Source organism: Macrobrachium nipponense, chromosome 31 (genome assembly GCF_015104395.2).
Source record: "Macrobrachium nipponense isolate FS-2020 chromosome 31, ASM1510439v2, whole genome shotgun sequence".
NCBI classification, from domain to species: Eukaryota; Metazoa; Arthropoda; class Malacostraca; order Decapoda; family Palaemonidae; genus Macrobrachium; species Macrobrachium nipponense.
The window spans coordinates 17,899,470-17,923,469 of NC_061093.1; the positions used below are offsets into that span (position 1 = coordinate 17,899,470).

Here is a 24,000-nt window from a genome sequence, read left to right on the forward strand (position 1 = left end):
CGTCATCACTGGGCTCCATATTGTATTTTCAAACCTACCGTTAACCGGTACCCTAATTCTCCGATCACATGGGTTACCAAATACCTTTTTAGTTTTCTGTAAAAGACAACCATTGAGATGGCTTTGTTCGTCCCTTGTATTCCTCCAATGTTCGTCCGCACTTTTCTGTCCGCCCTCAGATCTTAAAAAGTACTGAGGCTAGAGGGCTTCAAATTGGTATGTTGATCACCCACCCTCCAATCATCAAACATACCAAATCGCAGCCCTCTAGCCTCAGTAGTTTTTATTCAATTTAAAGTTACAGTTTGCTATGATTTTGCGTCTAGCACAGCTATAGGTGTCAAACACACAGGCCACCACCGGGCCGTGGTTGAAAGTCCCATGGGACGCGGGTAAGAGTTTCACACAGCATTATACACTATAGAAAACTATTGCGCCGAAGCATTGTTTACTTGTTTTCCTCTCATTTTCTATCGCTCTTGAATTGCTTGTGTCATTTCAGTCTCAAAATTACCATTGTCTGTCATGGTCGAGCCCAAAGTCTAAATTTAATCCAACCATTTCCTTTTGTCCCCCTCCAAACTAACATTAAATTCTGACTCTCACAAATAGGTACTCCTTTGTTTTCAAGTAATCTCCATCTTTTACGACAGTCTCTTACGACAGTCCTGATTGGTTGTTGATAAGCCTCTCCTGAGGGATACTTTTGAAAGACGTATCCCTCAGGAGCGTCGTAAGGGACTCGCTTAGGCATCAGATGCACGGGTGATGTGAATCTACTATACTGACCAAAGGGACGCTGCAAAGAACCTCCAGTATTGTCTACAGTGCATCGACGGCGCTACTTCCTAACGGGGACTTGCCATTAGGTTTATCACCGTAAGTGCAGGCATTAGAATTCACAGTTATAATACTGCTCACTGACTAGGTGCTTCTCCGTAGAAGGTATTTTTCATTAATATTACCGTTTTTCCCATGAAAGGATCCTCCAGCCTCGGGTAGCATGAGTCACTGAAAGCGTCCCTAGGCGAGAAAGATCTCGTATGACTCATGGCTGCAAATGCGCCACTCAACTCATTCTTCTTCGCCTTATCATGCAGTAATAGAAATGTGTAACCGCTCTCAGGTTTTACCCAGTCTTATAACCTTCCTTCCTTCAAGAGGCAGAAAGGTCTGACGTCTTCGTCGTGGCTGACCCAAGAAATGCTTCCTTCCTTTTCGCGTTTCCTGTTTTCTTAGATTTGAGCTAGCAAAGGTCGCTGGGTTACGCTCTTCCTATCCGTGTTTGCTCTTTGGAAGAAGAAGAAGAAGAAGAAGCAGAAAGAAAACAACCGAGGATCCTTCCTCGATAAGGGGGCGTTTCCCCTACCAAGGGAACCCAACCGGTAACCGCAACCATTCGTAAACACATTAAAGTTAAAAGTTAAAGTTTGGTGGTTTCAGTCCCATTGTCCCTCTGCTGTATAGTTTCCTATCGGTAGCAGCAGAAAGCCGTATACAAGCCTTACGCCTTGCTTCAGCCGCTCGTGTTTATCGGCTTTCTAATGTTCTGAGAGAAGAGGTTGGTTTTTATTGGGAATCTTCCTCCATTTTGAAAATGGGTAGAAGAAAAGTTTATGGGAGGGGTAGGGAATGCCGCAGGGTCATGCTATGAACCCTAACAGTTTTCTTTCTAAGATTACATTAAACCGTCCCTGTATAGGTGCAAATACTTAGTAAATATTTTTTTTTTTTTTTTTGTAGAAGGAGTTATAACTTTGATGAATAACAATTTTCAGCAGCCATCCCCTTCCCTTCAGTAAATATTGATTTTTTTTGTTGTTGTTGAAGGATTTGTAACTTTGACGAATTTCATAATATTCAGCAGCCCTCCCCCTCCCTTCCCTTCTCCGATACCCACCCCTACCACCCAGCCGCCCCCACCCCCGATAAAAAAAATAAAATTAAGCGCGCTGGCTTCAAAATTCAGAGGCGATTGTAATCCCTTTGTTAACGGCAATAATATTAGACTCCCAATTAGGGGGAATTTGAAAGAGAGAGAGAGAGAGAGAGAGAGAGAGAGGCGAATATGACGTATGAGCGAGCGGCTTGTATCAAGTTTGTCGATGCCGTTACTGTCGAGTTTGCCTTAGGAGGGAGTCTCTCTCTCTCTCTCTCTCTCCTCTCATCTCTCTCTCTCTCTCTCTCTCTCTCTCTTCGCTTGGTTCTGACCCTTTATTCACGTTGGCGCTTCAACTAATTTGTCTATCTTATTTTTCGCTTCTTGCTTTTCATCTGACAACGTTACGCGGATACGTACAGTACATATTATGTAAAGGTTATATACATACATACATATATAAATTTATATATAATACATACATATGGACTGTAAAATATATTTTGTTTATGCATTTGTGTGTGTATGTATATATATTATATATCTATATATATATATATATATATATATATTTTAGATTTATATAAATGTATATAAATCTATACCTGCATAATATACACACATATATATACGTATATCTATCTATCTATCTATATATGTATATATATATATATATATATATATATATATATATATATATATATATATATATGTATATATATACTTAGTTTAATAAGAGCGTATCGTTGTAAACATCCTTTGACAGGTGTCCCTCATCCCTCTCCTCTGTCCCCCCCCCCCCCCCCCCCCCCCCCTCTCTCTCTCTCTCTCTCTTTCTCAGCTCGTGACGTTCTTAGTTAGCCTCAACGGCTGTTCCCCTTTAAGCTTTAATTGTAGTAGGTCCTCTTGCTTTCACATATTACCGTTCCCTTGGTCTCAGATACCACCTTTATTTCTCTCTCTCTCTCTCTCTCTCTCTCTCTCTCTCACCTCTTTGTTACCTCTTTTATACATCTGGTGATTACTTAAGGGAATGTTTTTACTTGCGATATTTTTCACGAACTGCCTGGATGACGATTGTGTCTATTTTTTTTTTAAATTCTTAAGAGAGCTTTTTTTTCATTTTGTTGTCATGGATCCCACATTACTGGGCCGCCTACGATACAGAAATAAGCAACCCCCTCCTTTTTTTTCATTAAAGACCTTCCTTCATTTTAATTTTGAGATTTATAGTTCTACTATGTTCAGTGACCCTACCGTTATTCTAATTAGGACGTTGTTGTTGTTGTTATTATTATTATTATTATTATTATTATTATTATTATTATTATTATTATTATTATATTCAGAAGATGAACCCTATTCATATGGAACGAATCCCCTGGGGTCACTGACTTGAAACTTAATCTTCCAAAGAATATGGCGTTCATTTGAAAGAAGTGACAGAGGAAATGGGAAATACTGAAAGGAGAGAGCAGTCATTAAAAAATAAGAAAAACAAATTACAAATAAATAGATAAAAATGTAATAAATTACAAAATACAAGGAGAATTGCTCCAGAGTAGTAATCCATACTTTTCTGCCAGCAAGTGGCTTTTCGATCTCTGACTTGTCAAATCGAAATATTAAAATGTTTCGTTTTTTTTTTTTATCGTAGATCATTAACAGGTTAATCTGAGGCATAAAATCTTCAGATTCATTTGCTTACGAAGCTGAAAAAGCTGACAGCTGTCCGTCCTCTAGTGGCGGGAAGTTGTTCGTATATTAAAACCGGCCTTATGCCAGCAGGGGCCTTTGTCCAAACGGGGTTCTGTTGAGTGTAGTAAGGTATCGAAAGGGATAAGTCCTGATGTGGACCTCTGGAGTCTTCCTCTTCCTGACCATCAGAGCGTGAGGCGCCTTCTTTGTGAAAGCAGACCAAAGTCTCTCGGGTAGAGCAGTTACATTAAATTCTCCGAGGTAGAAAGATGACATGAATGGAACAGAAGTAATTCTCCGTCTCCTATTCTTGCATCGCAACGTAGCACTCACTCTACTGACTTCCAGTGTGTACGCGTTATTGAACTGTAACATTCTTTTATCCCGCAATAAAATACTTTCTTCATTTATTTATTGTATTCTCTACCTCCTCTTACTTCTTCCTAACGAACACCATATGCTTTGGAAGACTGACTTTCCAGCCAATTGCTCCTGTGCGCTTGTTCCACACAAATAGGCTCATTTTCTGAATAATAATAATAATATACGACTATAGTATTAGAACAGATGGGGTGATAGGTACCGACAGACCAGACGTGACGCTGACTGACAAAATCAAGAAGAAAGTATAACTCACTGATGTCGCAGTACCATGGGATACCAGAGTAGATGAGAAAGAAAGAAAAATTTGAATAAGTATCAAGACCTGAAAATAGAAATGAGAAGGATACGGGATATGCCAGTGGAAATTGTACCCATAATCATAGGAACACTATGCACGATCCTAGATCCCTGAAAAGGATCCTGGAAAGACTAGCTGCCGAAGTAGCTCCAGGACTCATGCAGAAGAGTGTGCTACTAGAAACAGCACACATAGTAAGAAATACACATCTTTGAAACCTCAATGGAATGCCCAAGAATCGAACTTGCGGCCACCGGGGTGATACGCCAACACCATACCGACCACGCCATTGAGGTGCTTAAGATTGACGGAATAATTAGTCCGATAATGATATGATAGATCAGATCCACTGTCTTTGGTGTCTTTTCTTCGAAAGGAACAACGGAATAATGAATCTGATAATTATGATAATTATGAATTAAAACAGCTTAGGAACATCCATTTGCCAATCGGTCGCATTCGTTTGACCCAGGGTTCGTTTGACTGCTAATCCACATGACTGGATTCTCATGAAGAAAACACTTACAATGAAACAAGTCAAATGACTGACAAGCCACGAATCTTAGACCTTTGAAACAAAACTTGGAAAGAAACTTTGCACGAATCTTCAACTATTTCAGTTTATCCCTTCATTTAGAATTTGAGACATGTAGGTCATTACATCATTATTCAGGACCTAGAATACTTAAATACTCAGGATCTAAAATACAAAGCCTAAGGAGCCTCTTTTTTTTTTTTTTTAATTCTTTGTTTCTGTAAATCTTCCGCTGAAAACCGTTATGGACAGAGCTAAAAGACTATAGGCCCAAAAGGGCTTCATTGGGGGAAACAGCCTTATGTTTTTACTTAATTAACCCACAATTTTCAGAGACCGCTGGGAACTGCTGGACGAGTCGGGAAATTTTGACAAATGGACCTACAAAGTCATCACCTACGAGTCCATGATAGGTCAGTGGCTCTTCGGATATAACGAGAACCACGGAGAGATTTTGGTTGAGCCAATAGACGCCCCCGACCACTACTACATGCAAGAGATGTACACGACTTTCAGCTTCCATGGATTCCTCACGAGTAAGTCAACACTTTGCTGTTTCTTAGACGTTTTGCTGTGAAATTGGAACCTCCGAAGTCCAAGCGAAGATGCAATGTTATCTAACCTAAAGCAATTGTCAAGGTATTTTAGAAATGACTCAAATTTTTACCTATTTATTATGTGTTCATTCATTTCTTGTTTTCTATCCTAATAATTGATCTCTTCTTTTTGTATTTCCTATCACCCACTGTTAGTTTTTTCAAATGAACACCACATTCTTTGGAAAGCTGAATTTAAAGTCAATGGCCCCCGTGAGTTTGTCCCACATGAACATGGTTCATCTTTTGAATAATAGTAATAAGGAGTTCTTTTCAGCTTAATCACAAGACGGGGTTGCCGTTTTTAATGGGTTTCCTCCAGCCGCTTCAATCTTGCAAGCCTAGTTTTATTCATTAGGGAAAAATCGGCTTTGGGTAACTTTTTTTCATTTACTGAAAGGGGAACGAAGGGGCAGAATTAACATATGCCAAGACCCAAATTGAGATTTGACCCATTGGAGGAAAGTGGGAGAGGAGGTGGGGGGGGGGGGGGGGGGGGGGTTGGGGGTTGGAGGTTGGGGGTTTCAGCTGCGCTGAGAAAGAATGTTACAATTGACCAAATTTGGCTTAATTTAGGGATTATGTTTAGTGTTTAATACATACATACAAATAAAAAAAAAATACATGCAAACAAATAGATAAAGATAACGATCTACTTTCATATTATATTATTATTATTATTATTACTCAGAAGATGAAACCTCCTCACATGGAACAAGCCCAAAGGGGCATTGACCTGAAACTGAAGCTTCCACAGAATATGGTGGTCATCTGAAAGAGGTCACAGAAGGTCATGAGAAATACAGAAAGAAGGAATCCGTTATCATAAAGGGAAAAAATAAATCAACCTATTTGTAAATAAAAAGTTAAAAATGTAAGTAAATTATTATTATTATATTTTTTCTATCTCAGTCAAGATCGACTGGGCGGTATTTATAGCGCTGGGTTCCTTAAGAGTCCGTCACTTTTCTCACTATGTGGTTGTTTCTAGTAGCACACTCTTCTGCATGAGTTCTGGAGCTACCTCGGCCTCTAGTTTTCCCAGGTTCCTTTTCAGGGATGTTTGGATAGCGCCTAGTGTTCATATGATTATGGGTACAATTTCCATTGGCATATCCCGTATCCTTCTTATTTCCATTTTCAGGTCTTGATACTTATTAATTTTCAAAACATTGCGCTCATCTGAATCTGGAACAATTCTATTTGTTGCAGTAAAGTGAACACCATGGTTGCAGCCAAGAACTATATCTTATTATTTTGTTGGTTTAATAAAATTTCACAAGATAGATAATTCAGTGGGTTTAATAAACAGAACGTTTAATGTCACGCATATTTCAGTGAAGTTAAACTCTTGCTCCGTTGAGAGAGAGAGAGAGAGAGAAGAGAGAGAGAGAGAGAGAGAGAGAGGCTGTAGACCTTAATTACTCTTTCTCTATAATGAGGAGAGAGAGAGAGAGAGAGAGAGAGAGAGAGAGAGAGAGAGACTGTAGACCTTAATTTCTCGGTCTCTGTAATGAGGAGAGAGAGAGAGAGAGAGAGAGAGAGAGAGAGAGAGAGAGAGAGAGTTACAAGAAGTTACAAGGATTAGGATGTCTCAAAGATTTGTTAGTCCATCCGAGGAGACATCATGTGCTCACTTATCTCTCTCTCTCTCTCTCTCTCTCTCTCGAGAGAGAGAGAGAGAGAGAGAGAGAGAGAGTGTAGACCTTAATTTACTCTGTCTCTGTAATGAGGAGTTACAAGGGTTAGGATGTCTCAAAGACTTGTTAGTCCATCCGAGGAGACATCATGTGCTCACTTATCTCAAGAGAGAGAGAGAGAGAGAGAGAGAGAGAGAGAGAGAGAGTTTACCACTAAAACTGACATAGATAGAACTTGATGCGCAACAAAATGGCGTTTAGGGACCCGAAACAAGAAGAGGCCATTTCTGACAGTTCCGTAAAACCTCAATTCACGAGATATCGTGGATTTAATAATATCGCATTTAGGAGTTGGAGCGGTTGGACAGCAAGACAAAGGGTCCCAAAATATAAAGGAGCTAAAGCACAAGTTTCCAAAAATGGAGGCAATCATGGTTAGAGAGGTTGGCCAGCAAGACTTGAAGAAAGGGGGCGGGAATGGAGTGACAGTAAAAGGTTAAAAAGTGGATGCAGTTGGCGGGGGGCTTTCGTAATGCCTACAGTGCACTACGTGAGGTGCACTGACGGCATTATCTCCCCTTCGGAGGAGTTATTATGGAGGAGGATAAAGAAAGAAAAACAATGCATATCGGATAATAATGATAATAATAATAATAATGATAATAATAACGCCCTGCTCTTATCAATATTATCCTTTTCATCTTTATAAGAGGGTGAGGGAATAAAAGACGGCCTTATGGACAGATGCACCCAACCTTCAGATTAATCTTTGCCTTTTTAAAATAATAATACTAATATGAGGAAGTTGGGATTGAGCGAAGAGGAAGCACTGGACAGAGGGAGATGGAAGAGTGTGTTGGAGAACCATTACAGCGACCCCAAATAGGGACAAACTTGAGTAGCTATAGGCTCGCTCCCCCAGGTCCCACGTGGGTGGAGATTGGCCTCTGAACCCAGGTTTTTCCCTTTGAAGTTACTGAAGGCTCAGATTTATTCAGGTACAGAACAGGAACATGGTGGGATTATGATGATAACACTGGAATGACTGCCCGTTTTATAGATTTCTAATCAAGTGAAGTAAGAGTTGCGAGAAGTGGTCCCATGGACATCTCGCTGCCGCTTCCTCAGACACTTCATCATCATCATCTCACTTCATCTCCATGAAGGTGGGAATCATTATATACTGTTCATCTCGTCGTGGAAGCGGTCAAAGGCAGACACAGACCTCTCCGCATCTTTCCCAGAAAGCCACGTGACGTCACAATAGGTGTACAGAATAGTCTAACATCATCAGCGCTGCTGCTCTGACGCACGGAGGAGGCCTCTCTCTCTCTCTCTCTCTCTTCTCCTTCTGTTCTCTCTCTCTCTCTCTCTCTCTCTCTCTCTCTCTCTCGTAAGTAGCCATCTTGCTTGGTGAGACGTACCCGCGTGAAGTCAGATTAATCAACAGATATCACAAGTTTAACATACGACTAGAATTGAGAAATATCTAGAAGTGTTCGTGAACTATCGGTGATAAGATTAGTGTGAAAATAGTAGGATAAAGCGTCTTCTAAGTTAGTTTATCAAGTGTAATACTATAAATCAGAACAAGATGGCAGTAAGTTCCAACTGCGGGAAGAGGTGGCGTAATTTGGCGTGTTTAGCAGATTCGCAATACGATAGGTAGCAGGAAGGGAACTGGCATTTCTCATCTATGAAATCAGCAACAGTCCCTAACCAAAAAGATACAAAAGCATTCATAGATATATTAGAAGGATATAATCCTTCAAACTGGAACAAATCTAATGCAAAACATCTTGAAAATAATTGAAGAAGTTCCAAATAAAATCCAAGTGGTCAAGAGACTCATAAAGAAAATATACATAAACCAACATATTCCGACAAAGAAAAGAAAATGAATAAGGTGAATCTTGTGAATATCCTAATTGATGCATTAGGAAAAAGAATGCCAAAAGCATGCAAACTGTGTAAGGTTTGGTTATAGCATGAGTCAATCCACAAAACCTAATCAGAAAATGTGCTGCATGCAAACATTCCGACCCATCCACAGTGTGCTGAGGTAATACAAGATTGAGGGAAAAGATACAAGAATTTTTTGTTCAACATGTCTATCATGGATAGACAATGTTATTAAATCAAGATTGAATGTACAAATAGTTGAGGATGAAGAAGAAGAGAAGAGGAAGAAGAAGAAGAAAAAGAAGAAGAGGAAAACGGAAGAGAAAACGGAAGAGAAGTAAACAAAAATGAAATGACAGAAAAAAATAAGGAAAACAAAGAACAAGATAAAAGTATGGATGCAGAGATACTCATTGATACCTACTATGAGGCAATAAAGCAGCATACCTACGAAGAAATAAATTACGATATGACAACAGAAAAGCAAATCCCGAAGAGGCTCTACCCAGATCTATACAATGACGGGAAAGAGAAAAAATAGACAAGAAAGACAAAATCTGCAACCTTTTGAAAAGAGGGAATTGCAGATTTGGAGAAAGATGTTACTACAAACATCCTAAGATATGTCAAAAACTATGAAATATATGGTAAATGTGCATACTTAGATGGATATGGGGATGATTGCAGAGATCTGCATCCAAAAATATGTAAAAACCTAAAAGAAGGAAAAGGATGTAAGTTCGACAAAAAATGCAAATATATGCACCCTGTAGCCATGAATCATAATCAAATAAATAACCAACCAAGTAATAAAAATCCAAATAAGAAAGAAACAAATAAAGAGAGAAATCAAGAATATCAGGTAAAAGAGAAAAGCAAACCACCAATGAGATATGCAGAGGTGTCAGCAAAAAATTTCAAAGCATCAGCTCCGAAATTATACTCAAGAGATAATAACTGTATTTATTATGCAAGAGGATATTGCAGAAACGGAGAAAATTGCAGATTACAGACACAAAATGAATAATTATGATGAAGGAAGATCAAATATTATGGAAAAGTTGGATTTTTTAATGTCAGAATTTCTGGAAATGAAAAAAAGAACAACATACCAGAACAGGAAAGAGACATGGGAAAATCCTTATTATCTACCAGTATTAAATGAAGGAGAAAACACGCAAACCATCATAGTGATGAATGCGCAGGGTTTAGTTACGAGTAACTCAAAAAGAAAAATAGAGTACTTAGAAGAACTAACCCAAAATGAAAAGAAAATAGATATAATGAAAATATAAGTGAAAACTTGGTATTGCCCAAGAGACTGGGAATGATGATCAAATAAAAGGGTTCCAAACTTATAGATCAGATAGAAAAAATAGGAATCAAGGGGGAACCGCAATATATGGGAAAGACAAAAAACAAGGAAAAATATATGAGAAATATAGTAACTCAGAATGTGAACTAATAGCGGTAGAATTTGAATCTGAAAAATTGATGAACATAGTAATATATAGACCTCCTAATACTAAAGAGTTTGACTTAATAATTGAAAAATTGGATGATATATGTAGAAATCAACAAGGACTTGGACTATTCTCCTATCTGGGTGACTTCAACTTTCCTTTCGTAGAATGGAAATAACGAATAGGAGATTGTGGTTGTACTTATACATATAAAAAAGAGAGTAATAGTAGTGCAGAAGATAAGAGGCAATTTGAAAAGCTATTAGATATGCTACTAGAATACACATTCAACAAATAAATCACCTGCCAACAAGAAAGGAAAATACTTTAGACCTAGTATTTGTGAACGAGATGAATTATGTTAAAGAAATAATAGTTTATAATGCGAATATTTCAGACCATAATGTCATAGAATTAACAGTTCATTCCAAAGCAAGTGAAAATAGAGATAAGCAAGAAATGAAAAAGTGGGAAGGATATGGAAAATACAACTTCTACAGTAAAAAAATAGGTAAAATGGTCAGAAATTAATGAAGAAATTAAACAAAGATTGGGATAACATTTTCGTAAGTGATGACATAAGGGTAAATACGGAGATATTATATAAAATATTGGAGAAAATAGTGGAAAAATATATACCGAAGAAGAAAAGTAAAACATCATTCATGCATACCAAGAGACAGAAGGATCTTGTTCCAGAAAATCAGAAAGTGGAAAAAAGGTCTTGCAAAAGAAAAAAAAAATGCATGGAAAGTTATAGAACTAAAAAGTAAGATAGAAAATGCAGAACAAAAGATATACAATCAAAAGAAAATGAAAAACGGGACTTGGAAGAAAAAAACCCTATTAAATATCAAGCAAAACCCCAACTATTATACTCATATCCGAAGAAGATGAATAAAAGAAGAATAGAAATAGGCCCTCCTGAGAATTGAAGGGAGATTAACGAATGAAAAAAAGGAAATTTTGCAAGCATACTGGCAGAACGATATAAGAGAGAATTCACCCCTAGAATAGATAATGAAGATATGATATAGAAGTAAGGGATGAAAATAGTGAATATTTAGCTGACATAGATATTAATGAAGCTGATATTGTGCAGGCTATTTAATGAAATTAAAAATGGAGCTGCTGCAGGGCCTGATGGAATTCCTGCTATTTTGTTAAAGAAAGTAGTTCATTCTATCGCAAAGCCACTTGCAATATTATTAAGACAAAGTGTAGATACAGGCAAGATTTATGATGAGCACAAATTAGCATATATTTACCCCTACTTTCAAAAGTGGATCAAGACTAGAGGCAAGTAATTATAGGCCTGTGAGTCTAACATCACATATTATGAAAGTGTATGAAAGGGTAATGAAGAAAAATATTATGAAACATTTAATAAAAAATAATTTGTTTTAATAAAGGACAACATGGTTTCGTACCCGGAAAAAGTACACAAACCCAAACTGTTAGTCCACCGTGAGAACATATTCAAAAATATGAAAAGCGGAAATGAAACAGATGTGGTTTATTTAGACTTTGCAAAAGCTTTTGATAAAGTAGACCATAATATATTAGCGAAGAAAATTAGAAAAACACAAATATCGTGGATAAAGTAGGAAGATGGTTTAAAAGAATTTTTACACACAGAAAAACAGATAGTTATTGCAAACGACGAGAAAATCTGGATGAAGTCCAAGGTAATATCCGGTGTGCCGCAAGGTACGGTGTTAGCTGCAATACTGTTTGTTATTATGATTGAAGACATAGACAATAATGTGAAGGATTCGGTAGTGAGTAGTTTCGCAGATGACACAAGAATAAGTAGAGAAATTACTTGTGATGAAGATAGGAACGCTCTACAAAGAGACCTTAACAAAGTTATATGATTGGGCAGAGGTAAATAGGATGGTATTTAACTCTGATAAATTTGAATCAATAAATTATGGAGACAGAGAAAGAAAGCTATATGCATATAAGGGACCATAATAATGAGACCATCACAAATAAGGAAGCAGTTAAAGACCTTGGTGTGATGATGAATAGGAACATGTTATGCAATGATCAAATAGCAACTCTGTTGGCAAAATGTAAAGCAAAAAATAAAATGGGAATGTTGTTACGGCACTTCAAAACAAGAAAAGCTGAACACATGATTATGCTTTATAAAACATATGTTCGTAGTCCACTTGAATATTGCAATATGATATGGTACCCACACTATCAAAAGGATATGCACAAAATAGAGAGTGTACAAAGGTCCTTTACAGCTAGAATAGAAGAAGTTAAGGACCTAGACTACTGGGAAAGACTACAATTCTTAAAATTATATAGTCTAGAAAGGAGAAGAGAACGCTACATGATAATTCAGGCATGGAAACAGATAGAAGGAATAGCAGAAAATAATATTCATGGAACTAAAAATATCAGAAAGAGCAAGCAGAGGTAGATTAATAGTGCCCAAAACTATACCAGGAAAAATAAGGAAAGCACACAGGACATTAATCCACTACGCACCAGCATCGATAATGCAGCGTCTATTCAATGCGTTGCCAGCTCATCTGAGGAATATATCAGGAGTGAGCGTAGATGTGTTTAAGAATAAGCTCGACAAATATCTAAACTGCATCCCAGACCATCCAAGATTGGAAGATGCAAAATATACCGGAAGATGTACTAGCAACTCTCTGGTAGACATTAGAGTGCCTCACACTGAGGGACCTGGGGCACCCGAACAAGATGTAAGGTCTGTAAGGTAAGGTCCTCTTACACAGAGATCACTATCTTTAATGTCATTTCACATCACACTTTCCCTACCATCATCTTACGTTACTACGCATCAAAGAGAGAGAGAGAGAGAGAGAGAGAGAGAGAGAGAGAGAGAGAGAGAGAGAGAGAGAGAGAGAGAGCCTCCAGCGGAATTCCAGCTCCGAGATTAAAGAAGAAGAATCAGACCTTTCCAACATTTCCGAAGAATTTGGCGCGTCTGTGTTTTTACGTCGCCAGGGAAAGGAGGCAATGAAGTATTCAACAAGACACGAGTGCTGCAAGTTGTAACTAGACAGATTTATGCGATTTTTAGTTTTCCGTAAAAGAAACTTGTTCTGTCCGCCCCCAAATCTCACAGACTACCGAAGCTAGAGGGCTGCACATTGGCATGTTGATCACCCACCCTCCAATCATCAAACATACCAAATTGCAGCTCTCTAGCCTTAGTAGTTATAATTTAATTTAAAGTCCAGCCACGGGGGGTTCTTCACTTGACCGCATATGGGGGGCAACTGAGCGCTGCCAAGTCGTGGCTGAGAGTTTTTTACTGCAGCACATCGAGAGTTTCACACAGCATTATAGGCTTCACAGCAAACTCGATTGCGCCGGAGAAACTTCGGCGCATCTAATTGTTATCAAATGAGAATGTTTTGTAACCGTTGACTTTCGTTGTCTTAATCACTGCAGTGATGGTAATATTACTACCATTATTATTAATAAGCAAAAGGAATGATCATTTTGGCTAAAAAATTATTATTATTATTATTATTATTATTATTATTATTATTATTATTATTATTATTATTATTATTGATAATCATAGAGATACCAAAATTACTCAAAGATTATTATTATTATTATTATTATTATTATTATTATTATTATTATTATTATTATTGATAAGCAGAGGGAGTTATCATTTTAGCTAAAAAGTTATTATTATTATTATTATTATTATTTTATTTATTATTATTATTATTATTTTATTATTTATTGATGAACGTATGGAGTTACCAAGATACTCAAAAGGATATATTATTATATATTCTAAAAGCAGAGGAGTTATCATTTAACTAAAAAGTTATTAGCATTATATATTATAATTATTATTGATAAACGTAGGGAGTTACCAAAATCACCCGAAGAGATATTATTATCATTATTAACCTCCACGATTCCTTCAACACGCTTTTTGTATACCTCAACTAAAAGAAAACATAACTTCCCAAGAATAAGTAACTCCTATTCTAAGCATTATTAACATCTAACCATCCGAACTCAGTCCAGAAAACCAAACGGGATAAGAATAAGAATAATGAATAAGAAAATAAGAAGAAAAAAATCAGTCCCGCAGAGCAACACGATAAAGTAGGATATAAAAACAGGCAACGGAAATGAAAATACGAGAGAAAATAGAAGAATGAAAAAAAGAAAAAAGTCGTGCAAAGCAACACGAGACAGAGGGAAACAGGAACATGCAACAGAAATGAAAATGTGAATAAATAAGAGAAAAAAAAGAAAGGTCACGGAAGGCAGCATGAGACAGTGGGGGACAAGAACATGCAACAAAAATGCAACAACATCTTGAATGTGAGGGCTCAGTGTCATTGATCTGAGGCTCTCCCCGTGCAGGAATGCAGTATATCGGTACGTGCAATTACTTGGTAGCTTTCGTACGTAGCAGCGCCTCACTTCCATAGTTAATGAAAATAGAATGATCGTTTCACTTCCATATTGAATAGAAATAGAATTATCTTTCTTTTCTTGTTCCTGTCATTATCGTCATTTCTTTTTCCCCCTTTTTTTAAAAAGTTGGTGTTGAGGTATCTTAGTCGGTGACGTCTTTTCTGATTATAAAAATTAAGTCCATATTGAAAATTAAGTGGATGATATTGAATACTGACTATGCTCTGTTTTTTTCCATCTGTCCACCCGCCTGTGGTGTTTGTGTATGGTAACACTGCGCCCCGGGCTTTAGATAGCTACATTCAGCTTACATTCAACAATAAAAACAATATTCTTTTTAGAATATTAACGGTGTAATTCGCATACAGTAAATTATTAAAATACTTTTCAGTTCCAATGTACACCCAGATATCCTTTTATTTACCTAAAACTTACACAAAGCGTAACTATCTAAAGCCCGGGACGCAGTGTTACAATACGTAAACACCACAGGCGGGTGGACAGATGGAAAAAAACAGAGTATAGTGTCGTGACATGCCACTTAGGTGCCGCATGTTCGCTCCTCTCCGCAAGGCGATGAAAAAAAAAAAAAAAAAAAAAAAAAAAAAATCACTGGCTCTGTATCATGATCAGTTACTGTCTCAGTGTGGGGTCTTTAGCGGTGGGAGGTTGAAACCAACATTCTTTGGAAGCTTCAATTTCAAGTCAATGGCCCCTTAGGTGTGCTTGTTCCGTGTGAACAGGTATCATCTACCGAAATAATAATAATAATAATAATAATAATAATAATAATAATAATAATAATAATAATAATAATAATAATAATATTAATAATAAAGCCTATACTGCAAACTATTAACAGAAATTAGTTCCATATGAAAACTTTATGCCAAAACTGAGTCCCTGTTATAGAATGATTTATAGATCTTAGGCAAAATGCCAAGCACTGGGGCAACTAAGGCCATTCACCGATGAAACGGAAAATTACAGTGAAAGCTTTGATAGGTGTAACAGGAGGAAAACCTCAAAGCAGTTGCACTATGAATCAATTGTTGGGAGAGGGTGGACAGTAAGATGGAAGAAAGAGAATATGAACGGAGTTACAGTTAAAGGAATGAAAGTAGTTGCAGCTGGGGGCCGAAGGGACGCTACAAAGAACCTTAAGTAATGCCTACATTGCACTGCATGAGGTGCACTGACGGGGCTAAGTCCCTGTTGGACACACTGTTTATGAAAGTTAAGTTGGCATTGGCGACTTTATGAAAATCAAGTCGATATTGAAGACTGAAAATTGAAAAAGTATTGAATAATGTCCATGAAAATGAAGTCCATATTGAACACTGTAAAAATTGCGCCGAAGTTTCTTCGGCGCAATCGAGTTTTCTGTACATCGTACATCGTGTAATCAAGGCCGCCGAAAATAGGTCTATCTTTCGGTGGTCTCTGTATAATGCTCTATGAGCCCCGACCCATGAAACTTTAACCATGGGCCGTTGGTAGCCTATTCTATATCGTTGCCAGATGTACGAATATGGCTAAATTTAACTTTAAATAAAATAAAAACGACTCAGGCCAAAGGGCTGCAATTTAGTACGTTTGATGATTGGGGGGTGGACGATCAACATACCAATTTGCAGCCCTCTAGCCTCAGTGGTCTTTAAGATCTGAGGACGGAAAGAAAAAGTGCGCACTGACATTAAAAATTTAGTTAAGACGCGCTTAGCGACTGTCATCTATACAAGACATGGTTGTTTAGTATGTGGCTGGCGGCTTATTAAAATTTCTAGATGTATCTTCCATAATATCTCTTGTCTAGTCATGCGACTTGCCTACATGATATGATGGATGGCAGTGGAAGAACGGATGTGGTTAGCGGCACTCTGACGAACTGAGGATATTTTATTCATTCATTTTGTTTACGTCCAAGATCGAGTGATCTGTTATCATCTCAAAATGAAGGTTTTAATTGTCTCTAATTTCCTCATCATTATTATTCTTCCATTACTCTCTAATTTATCTTATTTACTTCCACGGCAATTCAAAATTTCCCCCTTCTCTCTCTCTCTCTCTCTCTCTCTCCTCTCTCCTCTCGGTCTCCTCCCCTCTCGCTCTCTCTCTCTACTCCTCTCTCCTCCTCTCCTTACTGTTTCCCGCTAGCTGATCAAAATATCTTACCCAGACCCTTACCATTTATAAATATGGAATGTGTCAGTTACCACAGATTTACTGTATCTTATACCATCAATCAAACAACTAATTACTCAGTGCACAAAAGAAATACAACTAATTACCCAGTTTACAAGAGAAATACAAATAATTAGTCTGTCTACAAAAGAAATACAACTAATTACTCTGTCTACAAAAGAAATGCAATTGATTACTCAGTCTACAAAAGAAACACAACTAATTACTCTTTCCACAAAAGACATACAACTGATACCCAGTCTACAAAATATAATAATCCTGTCTACAAATGAAATATAACTAATTATTCCGTCTACAAAATAAATACAACTAATTACTCTGTCTACAAAAGAAATACAACTAATTACTCTGTCTACAAAAGAAATACAACTAATTACTCTGTCTACAAAACGATTACAACTAATTACTTTGTTCACAAAATAAAATAAAACTAATTACTCTGTCTGCAAAATAAATACAACTAATTACTCTGTCTACAAAATAAATACAACTAATTACTCTGTCTACAAAACAAATACAACTAACTACTCTGTCTAAAAAAGAAATGCAACTAATTATTCTGTCTACAAAGTAAATATTCATTTGTTTCTCCAGCTCTTGTAGAGAAGAAGAATCAGCGTCTAGCTACATCTTCCCAAACATACTACAGTCATGGAGCGCACATTCCTAATTTAGTTACAGGAGCACTCATGCATTTTAGCCGGCCGTCCCCGAAATGGTTTTACATTTTCGTGTCTGAATTTCTGTCTCTGGGTGTCACCTTGCATTTCTTTCAAGTTTATTTGCCGTTGCAATCATTCTTGCAGGAGATGCAACGTCTTTCCTGCACGTTATTTTTAAGTATGCCTTATAGATGGCACCACTGTGCAGTCAATGTACCTCGCTGGAGAACTTCTCAGTTGTTCCAGAAGTTCTTTGTTCCTCACAGCGTTGGGTTGTGGAACAGCCTCCCTGAGGATGTCTTGGAGTTCGAACTTCAGAAGTTCAAGCAAGAATACAGTTGCATTACTACCCTTATACCATTCTTCTTGCATTTTGATAAATTATTTTATCTATTTATCAAAATATTTTTTCCTTCTTAATAAGTAGTACCTCTTATTTCTGTATTTCCCTTTCCTCTTATTTCTTCCTAATCAACACCACAATCTTTGGAAGCCTGAATTTCAAGCCAGTAGCTCCATATGAATAGGTTTCATCTGCTGAATAATAATAATAATAATAATAATAATAATAAATAATAAAATAATAATAATAATAATAATAATAATAATAATTAATAATAATCATAGGAGCACTAGGCACGATCCCAAGATCCCTGAAAAGGAATCTAGAAAAACTAGAGGCTGAAGTAGCTCCAGGACTCATGCAGAGAGTGTGATCCTAGAAACGGCACATAGTAAGTAAGAGTGATGGACTCCTAAGGAGGCAGGATGCAAACCCGGAACCCCACACTATAAATACACCCATGTCGAATTGGAGGACTGTGATAGAGCAAAAAAAAAAAAAAAAAAAAAAAAAAAAAAAAACAAAAAAAAAAAAAAAATCAAATATAGGGTCAGGATCGATGTAGATATTTCAGCTTTTACAGATAAACTATGATATCATTGTCATCAAAGTCCTTCTCTCTCTCTCTCTCTCTCTCTCTCTCTCTCTCTCTCTCTCTCTCTCTCTCTCTCTCTCTCTGCCTCTGTCTGTCTGTCTCGTTTTCTTATAGTGAGCTTTCGTCTGGAGCTGCCAGACATCCCCTAGGCTGGGAAGCTGAGGGTGGACTGCTTCTGGAGGGGATAATAATAATAATCAAAAATAAAAATAATAATATTAATCATAACTGTCATTATCATCTCAGAATGTTTTTGGAAGACCTTCTATGTGGGGCCGAAGGGACGCTGCAAAAAACATTAAGCAATGCTTACAGTGCACCGTGTGAGGTGCACTGATGGCACTACACCCTACGGGATCAAGCATAAGAGAGGGCTCTGTGACGGCCCACCTTGAAAAAGAGACGCTAGGGAATATTCTTTGGGCACAAATCTGATTCCGTTTCGTTAATGTTTAAGGGAAGTGCAGAATCTGAATTCAACCTGAATATATATACAGCGCGGTCGAGATCAATTTATGTCTCTTGCTGTCTGACTGGATAAAGTCATTGTCACTCAAGTATCAACCCATGAGAAAGTCACAGGTCTGAATCCTGGCCACCGTGGATGAACTTAACAAATGCAGAATTCCCTTGGGTAATAAGCTGTTATCAATGTTAGGTATAAACGTTATTACTACATTATTTGCAGCTTAAAATTTTGAAATATATATATATATATATATATATTATATATATATATATATATATATATAATACGATATTTATTTTTTTTCTATATGCAGAAGCTAGGTACTATGTCGTACTTCTAAATGGGGATAAAATCCACAATGATGAAAAATCCTTATGTAGGTATATAAAGTATATATTTCTTATACAGTAAATTAAAGCTTTCGATCACAACTGGTGGTCGAAAGCTTTAATTTACTGTAAAAGAAATGCATATTCCATATAACTAGAAAGGATTTTACATTATTGTGGATTAGATCCCTAATATATATATATATATAGTATATATATATTATATATATAATTATATAATATATATATATATATATATATATTATATATATATATCTATATTTATATATATATATATATATACACACACACATATATATAAATATATATATGGATATATAATATATATATATATATACATCATATATATATATATATATACATAAATGTGTGTATATATATACATATACATCCACATATTATATGTATAAAATCCAAAAGATTAGTAAAATCGCCTATTTCGATACTTCACTAAGCTTCATTCAACTTGCTTTAAAACAAATACCTAATCTGGTCTTATTTTGAATTAATCTAATATTTTTCTTAAAAATTCAATGAACATCAGTATGAAGAGAAACAAAATAAGGAAAAAAATCTAAATTTTGGCTCCGTTCCGCGTATCCAGCCGTAGGAATCCTCTCCTTTGGTGATTGATGACGGCTTCGTATCATCGGAGCCCATAAGAAAGTATATTTTAGTTTAACCAAACCACAGAGCTGACCCGAAGGATTAGATATTTTCACGTGGCTATAGGAACCAATTCGTTACCTAGCAACGGGACCTACAAGCTTACTGTGGGATCCAAATCACATTATATCGAGGAACGAATTTACAGTCACCAGAAATAGATTCCGCTGATTCCACGTTGGCAGAGCGGGGAATCGAACTCACGACTGCGAGCACGTAAACCACTCGTCCAGCGAGGTACTATCAGAGTCCATAGGCTTTGGTTACATGTCAAGAGATTTATGTCCCTTCTGAAGGGTTAATCACCTCACAAACAAACCAACCTAATAAATCATCCAGACGTGGCTCCGGATACAACAAAATTGTCCATCATAAAAAAAAAAAAATTGTAAATCCACACTGTATACTGACGAATGTAACCAACATGTGTCGTTGTCCTGTTGTGCCACAGCCGAGTCAGATTTTCGCTAATATTCCAATAGCTTTAGCTAAAGGTTAAGTCTTGTTTTGCCGTACCAGAACCTTGATATAGAATATAGGCCAAAGGCCAGTCACTAGCCCCCATGAGGTCATTCAGCGCTGAAAGGTAATTTGGGACCTATGAGGTCATTCAGCGCTGAAAGGGAATTTGGGACCTATGAGGTCATTCAGCGCTGAAAGGGAATTTGGGACCTATGAGGTCATTCAGCGCTGAAAGGTAATTTGGGACCTATGAGGTCATTCAGCGCTGAAAGGGAATTTGGGACCTATGAGGTCATTCAGCGTTGGAAGGGGAAGTGAAAGTGAAAAGGTGTCACAGAGGAAAAACCTTTCGCAGTTGGCACTATGAAACAATTGTCAAGAGAGGGTTTGAGGAAAGTAAGATGGAAGAAAGAGAATATGAACGGAGGTACAGTGAAAGGAATGAAAGGGGCTGCAAACTAGGGGCCGAAGGGAAGCAGCAAAGAACTTTCAGCAATGTTTACAGTGCACCGTGTGAGGTGCACTGGTGGCGCTAACCCACCACTGGATCAAGCTGAAGAAAGGGCTTTGTGACGGCCCACCTAGCATGAATAAAAGATGCCAAGAATGTTCGTGGTGGGGGACGCTATTTGGGCGTAGATGTTGCTCCATTTCGTTAAGGCGCCAGGACAATTATGCAGTCGATCAATAACCTGTCATTAAACGGTTACAACTAACTGAAACAGAGCAGTATTCCTCAAGTTACCTAAGAAGCTCTTGCAAAAATTGAGTTTGAGTGCTGTATGTACACTCGGGTTTTCCCAACTGCTCAAGTTGCGATAAAAGTAGACAAATTGACAGACGTCAATAAACAGGAAAGGAACAAGAGAAAGAAAGAGAAAGAAAAAGAAAGATATGCCGTTTCCTGTCCCTTTAATTGCGTCGACAGAAATTTTCATTTGTAAATATTTCCATTAATCGAGGTTCCGTTCGTGAGCGAGTATACGATTTAACCTTTTTTTCCTAAAAAAAAAGAAAAAGAGATAGGAGTGGCTGACATACTGCGTCACGGGTCAAAATAATGAGGTCATTTCCCGCCTTAGTTTATCAAATCCTTTTGCTCTACAGAGGCTGTAGCACAATAAGCCTACCTGTAGCACAAGAGCCCTGAGACGTTCATATCTTCGTGAAATATAACTTCGCTTACTTGAATTTCGTCACCTTTTTTTTGTCTAAACTTAAGGAAACTTGGGGTGGAAGCATCCTTGAAACATCTGTTGGTGTGACATTATCTTCGACTCTACTTTCCTAGGACCTTTATTTTTTTTTATGGACTGCCCCATGAGCATGAATCCTTGCTGGCATAAGGCCAGAAATATCAGCTCGTCCGGAGAATACAGCTAACCCAGCAGGGAAAAATGGAGGAGTGTCATTTGACCATTTTGAAGGCGACGACTTCCATCGACCTCTGACAGACATTTTCAGGCAACGAAAAAAAAATTATGAACCTGGGTGTTTAATTACAGACTGAGTAGTATGTGTACTATAATAACTATAAAATTGGGGTCCTTTTCTTGGATTTTTATTCGTTTCTAGTGCCACATTTCCACGGATTCTAATGTCTCTATGAGTTTTCAAAAATGTCCACGCATCTGACGTCATTGTAAAATTGTTATTATTATCATTATTATTAAAAGCAATTGGTACCTCAGCTGCATTAATTTTATATAGCTTTTTCAGGCTATATAAAATCAATGCAGCTGAGACAGCAATTACTTTTAATAAAACATATTTTAAAGAGGGTTTACTTAAGTATATATTATTATTATTATTATTATTATTATTATTATTATTATTATTATATTATTATTATTATTATTATTATTATATTATTATTATTATTATTATCAGAAGCAAAAACCGTTTCATATGGAGCAAGGCTACAACGACCATTGGCTTAAAATTTAGATCTCCTTTTACCAGACGCCCATTTATGTGCGTAAATTATACAAAAAAAGTTGTATTTTAATTTCGATCTCCTAAGAATATAAACTATAGTATAAATGAAAACTTCATAATGATGCCAATTATTGGATGCTATTTCCTTCTTGAAGGTTCTAGGATCATTCAAAGACAAGCCAACTGAACAGTTGCAAGTCCATCTGGTAGCAACATCGGTGAATAATTAACACAGGTAACAAAAACATCAGTAATTAGCCCATGTGGTAGCAACATCCATGAATAATTAACACAGGCAATAATAATAATAATAATAATAACATCAGCTACCTTGCTGATGTTATTATTATTAAGTAGTACGAGCACCAACCTGAAGGAGTGATAGAAAACGATCAGGCAAAGATCCTCTGGGACTATCAGAACAGATAGGGTGATACGTGCAAATAGACCAGACGTGACGTTGATTGACGAAATCAAGAAGAAAGTATCACTCATTGATGTCGCAATACCATGGGACACCAGAGTTGAAGAGAGAGAGAGGGAAAAAATGAATAAGTATCAAGACCTGAAAATAGAAATACGAAGGATATGGGATATGCCAGTGGAAATTGTACCCATAATCATAGGAACACTAGGCACGATCTCAAGATCCCTGAAAAGGAATCTAGAAAAACTAGAGGCTGAAGTAGCTCGAGGACTCATGCAGAAGAGTGTGATCCTAGAAACGGCGCACATAGTAAGAAAAGTGATGGACTCCTAAGGAGGCAAGATGCAACCCGGAACCCCACACTATAAATACCACCCAGTAGAATTGGAGGACTGATAGACCACAAAATAATAATAATGATGATAATAATAATAATAATAATAATAATGATAATAATAATAATAATAGTATGGGTACCAGAGTATACCCATGAGGGACTCTGCCTGTCTTCAGTCGCCTGCCAAATATATCAAACCTGGACATTTTAATATTTTTCTGTGAACACGTGCAATAACTAAAATAAGATTTTTTAATCTTAGGGTGAAAATACCTTGAACCTTAGCTTACAAGATGTCTGCATCGAGAAAATCGTGATAAATGAAATCGTAGATATTTTAGACTCATTAGAGTTCTTATAGTATTACAAGCTATTTAGTGAGTGTGCCGCACACTATGAATACAGTTTAATTAAAGCATAATTAATTATCATTACTACAAATGCCACCACCACCAATACTACTACTACTTATAATATTATTAATAAAAACAACAACAATAATAATAATATACTGGAAGGAGGCCCTCTTTCATACAGGTATTATTGAAAGATATTGCTGCATCAACGGTCTTTAACTTGTAAATAGTCTTCGCTGTTTTTCTAATAACTGCTTTCTCTCTGCTATTGCAACTGGGGAGTATTGCGCAGATACGATTCGTCAGGAAATGGACTCCTCCTGATGAATCACATATGCGCAATACTCGTCAA

At 37.0% G+C, this 24,000-nt stretch overlaps 1 protein-coding gene across 1 annotated transcript in view; it reads left to right on the plus strand.

Moving 5' to 3' along the window:
* The window catches only part of LOC135206474 (uncharacterized), a 37,489-nt gene that overhangs the window by 8,687 nt on the left and 4,802 nt on the right, over window positions 1-24,000 (plus strand). Inside the window, exon 2 of the mRNA XM_064237850.1 lies at window positions 5,128-5,330. Coding sequence (XP_064093920.1) covers window positions 5,128-5,330 — 203 coding nt within the window. The remainder of the gene's footprint in view (window positions 1-5,127; window positions 5,331-24,000) is intronic.